Source organism: Eimeria tenella, genomic scaffold (assembly GCF_000499545.2).
Source record: "Eimeria tenella Houghton genomic scaffold, Eth_scaff578, whole genome shotgun sequence".
Lineage (NCBI taxonomy): Eukaryota > Apicomplexa > Conoidasida > Eucoccidiorida > Eimeriidae > Eimeria > Eimeria tenella.
In genome coordinates, this window is record NW_013545707.1 from 199 (window position 1) to 6,223 (window position 6,025).

Genomic DNA, 6,025 nt, shown 5'->3' on the forward strand with positions numbered 1-6,025 from the left:
GGTCCCGGAAGAGTTCGTCATTCCGAAATAAAGAATTTAATTATTTTTAAAAGAGAAACTTTGCATTTGTTGGAGGTTTTCACGACAGAAACCATCAAAGATCCTGCTGCTGCTGCAGCAGCAGCGGCGCCTGCTGCTGCTGCTGCTGCTGCCAGGAAGCAGCTCGTCACCGATATGCTCGGACAGGTTCTTCAGCCCATTCTCCAGGACTACAGGCAAGCCCAAACCCTAAACCCTAAACCCTAGCCCCGCGAAACCCTAAACCCTACCCAGTTGCTGAGTGCAATGTAAACCCTAGTCCCGGGAGGATTTGCATTGGGGAACTAAACCCTCGCAAACCCTCGGCGTGAACAGCGCAAACCCTTTCAAGCAGCAAAACCTGAAAACCCTAAACCCTAAACCCTAAACAGCCGAGATTGGCTGCGCAGCGTCTGAAGCCCGTTAGACACTGCAGCTGCGCACGGACGTGATCGCCTCGGAGCCTTCATTTGCGGTCAAAGACTTTAGGGTTTAGGGTTTAGGGTTTAGGGTTTGGGGTTTGTGGGGCTGCAGGAACAACACCCCAGACACGAGGGACTACGAAGTGCTCACACTTATTTCTGTTCTCATGTCCCGGCTGGACACCCACATCACTTCGGTAAGAATCGAGGGTTTAGGGTTTAGGGTTTAGGGTTCAGAGTTTAGAGTTTAGGGTTTAGGGTTTTTGCGTGTGCGCAGGTCTTGCCAGTGATATTTGACTACATTTTTGACTGCACGCTTCAAATGATAAAGTCGGACTTCCAGAGGTAATTCTGCGGGGCCTCTGAAGGAAGCGGGGTCAGGGTTCAGGGTTTAGGGTTTAGGGTCTAGGGTTTAGGGTTTAGGGTTTGCGCGCAGCTACCCAGACCACCGGGAGCGCTTCTACGCGCTGCTCAAGGCAGCCAACCAACATTGTTTTTCGGGTTTATTTTCTTTGCCTTCGACTCAACTAAAGGCTTTTGTGGAATCTTTAGGTAATTAAATTTAAATTTAATCTTTTTAATTCAATCTTTTCAACTTTTCAACTCCATTCGCTCTTTTCTTCTTTCCGATTTTCCGGAATCGTTCAGATTCACGTTTTCATCTTTAAGGGGCTCTTTTTAGGTTCTTTTTATTCTTATCTCGCTTTAAAATAAGCTTTAATTATTTCATTTTTATTTTTATTCAATTTTTTCATTTATTTCCGTTTAATTCTCAAGTTTCCGGACTTGTTCACTTTCACTTCGCCATTTCGCCGCTGGGTTCCCGTCCGGCGCTGTCTGGTGCTTGGTTTTTCTGGTTTTTCGATTTTTTGCATTTAATTTGATTTTAGTGTATTACTTTTGACTTATTTTGGTTTTATTTCGTTTTTTTTGCACTTTTTTTGCTGCTTTCGGCGCAGTTTGGGCGTTCAAGCACGAGCACCCGTCGCTGGCCGAGGAGGGTTTGCAGGTGACGCACGAGTTCTTGCAGCGGCTGATCGAGGGAAAGCGCGAGGTAATTGTCTTTTTTTGGATTTTAAATCGGAAAACCGGAAACGTTTGGTTAAATTTAGTTCATTTTCGCGTTTAATTGCGCCATTTTGGGGTTTTTTCCGCGAAGATCGGGGGCGTTCAGGTTCTGCTGCTGCAGCTGCTGCTGCTGCTGCTGCGCTGGGGTGTACGCGCAGGTCCTGAACGACTTCTGCTGCAACTACTACTTCAGTTTGATGAAAGAAATACTTTTAGTCCTCACAGATCGTCTTCACCGCTCCGGATTCAAATACCAAACGCTCATCTTCATGTCTCTTCTCCGAATTGTCGCATTTAGACTAGTCGAAAACGAGCAGCAGGGACTTACCCAGGAAAATGTCACGTCAGCTTGCTGCTGCCGCTGCTGCTGGTTGTGGTCTGGGCGCTGCTGCTGCTGCTGCTAGTTCGGGTGCTGCTGCTGCTGCTGCTGCTGCTAGTTCGGGTGCTGCTGCTGCTGGTTTTGGGGATGATGGTGGCGCTGCTGTCGCTGTTTATCTTGCTGCTGCTGCGAGTCCATTTCGTGCTGCTGCTGCTGCTGCTCTCAGCCCTCGCGCGCGCGCGCTGCTGCTGCTGCTGCTGGCTGCCCATCCGTGCTAACCATTTCCATTGACTTCTCATCTTTTGTTTTCCTTTACTTATTTATATTTATTTGTTTATATTTATTTATTTATTTATATTTATTTGTTTATTTAGTTATTTATTTATTTATTGTTTTGTTTGCAGGAAGAGCCTGATAGACTTGCTGTGCCGCAGCTTCCAAACCCTAAACCCTAAACAAGTGGAAGCTTTTGTTTTGGACCTTTTCAACTTTTGCGTCGACTCAAACCCTAGCCGCTTCCAGGAGCACATGAGGGACTTCCTCATCTCCCTCAAGGTCCAAAACTAGGGTTTAGGGTTTAGGGTTTAGGGTTTACGGTTTAGGGTTTATGGGCTAGGGTTTAGGGTTTAGGGTTTGGCATTCGTTCCTTGAGCTTAAAATTTATTTTCTTTTTGTTTAATGATTTATTCTTTATATTTTATTATTTATTATTATTTATTATTTATTAGTCATGTATTATATATTTATTTTTATTTATTTTTATGTTCTTATCTTCGATTTTTAATTATTTTACTTTTTATTTATTTCTTTTCTCTCTTTCAATGGCTCTTGTCATTCCTCAATCTTTTCGTTTATAATATTTGTCCATTTCTACCTTCAAATTAATTTTTTATTTCTCATTTTATTTATTTATTTTTTATTTTTATTTGTTTTATTATATATATATTTGTCTTATATATTTATTTGTTCTATTTATTTATGTATTTATTAATTTATTTATTCAGCTAATCAATTTATTATTTATACATTTATTTTTTATCTATTTTATTTTATTCATTTATTTATTAACTTGCCCAACAGTATTTATTTTTTCTACTTTATTGAAACATTTTTCTTCTTCATTTCTTATCACCTTTCCCTCATTTTTTCCCCTCATTTACCTATTTTTTTGTTGATGGATAGATATATTTGTTTATTATTTTATTTATTAATTTATTTATTTTTTTCATTTTTTATTTTTTATTTTTATTTTTATTTTAGGAATTTGCCGGAGACAACGAGGCCTTATTTGAGGCGGAGCGAAAAGAGGCTTTGGCGAGGGCGGCGGAGTTGGAAAAGCAAAAACGAGGAATGGTATTTCTTTATTTTCAGCGCAAAATAAATGCAATTAATGCCATTAATGCCATTAATGGCACTAATGGCATTAGTGGCATAAATTAAAAGCTTGAAATTCGAAAAAAACGGGAAAAAAGACGAGAGATAAGCCTGAAACGGACTTTTATCGGGAAAATTGAAAAAGATTCCGTTTCGCTCAATTTTCCACTTAAATGGCACTAAAAAAGTGATTTAATGGATTAATTTGGTGGAAATAAACGACTTTAATGTTTAAATTGTCATTTGGAATTAAAATGAATTAAAAAGAATTCAAATTAATCATTTTGTGCAAAGTTGCACTTTTGCTGCTGCGCAGGTTCCCGGGCTGCTGCCCCAGTACGAGTCCATGGTGTCTATACGCAACATGGAGGACTGAAACAAAAACAAATAAATAAAATAAAAATAAATAAATAAATAAATAATATTATTGTTTAATTGCAATTTTAATTCAATAAATAAATACAAACAAACCCCAAACTCCCGCGCCGCCGCGTTGGCTCCAACTGAGAAAACGCCGCAGCACTTTTTCTTTTAATTTATTTTCATTTATTTTTATTTATTTATTTATTTATTTAATTTTATTTATTATTTATTCATTATTCATTCAATTGTAAATATATAATTAGAGCTGTAATTATTACCATTTATTAATTTACTTTCGCTGAACTTCGAACTGGCGAAGAAGAACCGGGCCAAATAATAAAATCAAAAATAAGTAAATAAATGAATAAATAAATAAATTAAAAGTCAAGGAGATATAGCTTGTCTCTTACAGCTTCAAATGTCGTCGAGCCGCTAGCTGGGCTACTACGTGGCAAGCTAGCTACGGCTAGCTAGCTATAGCTAGCCAGCTACGGCCAGATAGCTATAGCTAGCTAGCTACGGCCAGCTAGCTGCAGCTAGCTAGCCAGGGCTAGCTAGCTACAGCTAGCTAGCCAGGGCTTGCTAGCTAAGGATAGCTAGGCGGGGCTTACTAGCTGGGGCCAGCTAGCTGGGGCCAGCTAGCTGGTGCTACCTAGCTGAGGCTGGCTGGCTAGGGCTAGCTAGCTACAGCTAGTTAGCTGAGCTAGCTGGGACTAGCTAGCTACGCGTTGCGTTCTTGTTTTCACGGGCCCCGGGCGGCTGTGCTGTGGCCCTTTGCTAGCTTTCAGCGCAGATAGCCAGCTAGCTAGCTAGCTAGCTACCTAGCTAGCTTGCTTTCAGCGCAGATAGCCAGCTAGCTAGCTAGCTAGCTACCTAGCTAGCTAGCTAGCTAGCTAGCTAGCTAGCTGGCCGAGACCGAACCTGCTGGCTAGGCACTTCTAACGGGGTGCGACGAAGTACCTTGCCAGATGAACAGCTAGCTAATGACTGGCTAGCCGCCAGCTAGCCAGCCAGTTATCTAGCTAGCGAGCCAGGTGATTGTATCCACCCAGCTAGCCAGCCAGTTATCTAGCTAGCTAGCCACGTCAGCCCGCCTAGCCAGCTCGCCGGTTAGCTACTTACTACCTACCAACATAAGCATAGCTAGCCCGCTAGCTAGCTTGATGGCCAGCTAGCTAGCCAGCTAGCTAGCTAGCCCTATTGCCAGCTGTCTAGCTAGCCAGCCATCTCGTCAACCAGCTAGCTAGCTAGCTGGCTGTCTAGCTAGCTAGCTAGCTGTCTAGCTAGCTAGCTAGCTGTCTAGCTAGCTAGCTAGCTGTCTAGCTAGCTAGCTAGCTGGCTAGCTAGCCAGCTAGCAACGTCGCCAGCCAGCGACCTCGCCGGCCAGCTCGCCAACTAGCCAGCCAGCTACCCAGCCAGCTAGCTAGTTAGCTAGCTAGCTAGCTAGCTAGCTAGCCAACTAGCTAGCTAAATATAAACAATAACGGGAGACTTGTCTTTAACGTCGAAAGCCCTCAGCCACAAACTCTCTGGAGGAACTCCAAATTTTCTTTGGAGACTTTTGCGGCCCTTTGGAGACAAAGAATGGCCCTGGACAAAAACGCAAAATAAATCATTTTAGAAGATTTAAATCCATTTTAATTCATTTTGAATGCTTTTCGCTCGTTTTAATCCATTTAAATGCATTTAAATCGATTAAAGTGATTAAAATGACTTGAATTGGGTTAAAAAGCACTTGAAATGATTAAAAAGCATTTGATATGATTAAAAACGGATTCGAAATGATTAAAAACGGATTCAAAATGATTCCAAACGATTAAACTGAGAAAAAGAATGATTTAAACGTGCATTTATTAAAAATATGTAAAATAAATAATGAAAACAAAAAGAAACAAGAGAGAATTAAAAAGAATCCAAAGAATTAAGAGAATTAAAAAGATTGAAATTAACGAAAAAGAAATGAAAAGGATTAAAAAGAATTAAAAAGGAATGAAAAGATTTTAAGAAATAAAAAGAATTAAAATGGCACGAAAGAAGAGAAAAACAAAAAGTTTGAAAAATTAAAAAACGAAATTTAAAAGAATTAAAAACGAAAAAAAGAAATATAAAAGGATATTCAAAAGGACAAAAAAGAAACACCAACAGGTAAAAGACATAGCTAGCCAGCTAGCCAGCTAGCTAGCTAGCCACCTAGCTGGCTAGCCAGCCAGCTAGCCAGCCAGCCGCCTAGCCAGCTAGCCAGCCAGCTAGCTAGCTACCTAGCCAGCCAGCTAGCTACCTAGCCAGCCAGCTAGCTAGCTAGTCAGCTAGCTAGCTAGCCGGCTAGCTAGCTAGCCACCTAGCCAGCCCGCTAGCTAGCCAGCCAGCTAGCTAGCTAGCTAGCCAGCTGGCTAGCCTAGCTAGCTAGCCAGCTAGCTAGCCAGCTGGCTAGCTAGCTAGCTACTGACGTTGAGTTTGGCGT

General features: G+C 41.4%; 1 protein-coding gene across 1 annotated transcript; it reads left to right on the plus strand.

Moving 5' to 3' along the window:
- Window positions 1-607: 607 nt before the first annotated feature.
- ETH_00014345 (uncharacterized protein) lies at window positions 608-3,577 on the plus strand (the record flags this gene model as incomplete). Its single annotated transcript, XM_013380392.1, has 8 exons — window positions 608-637; window positions 718-785; window positions 877-992; window positions 1,400-1,494; window positions 1,667-1,851; window positions 2,232-2,382; window positions 3,088-3,180; window positions 3,518-3,577. The coding sequence occupies 8 exons, from the start codon at window positions 608-610 to the stop codon at window positions 3,575-3,577; spliced, it is 798 nt and encodes a 265-aa protein (XP_013235846.1).
- Window positions 3,578-6,025: the final 2,448 nt, after the last annotated feature.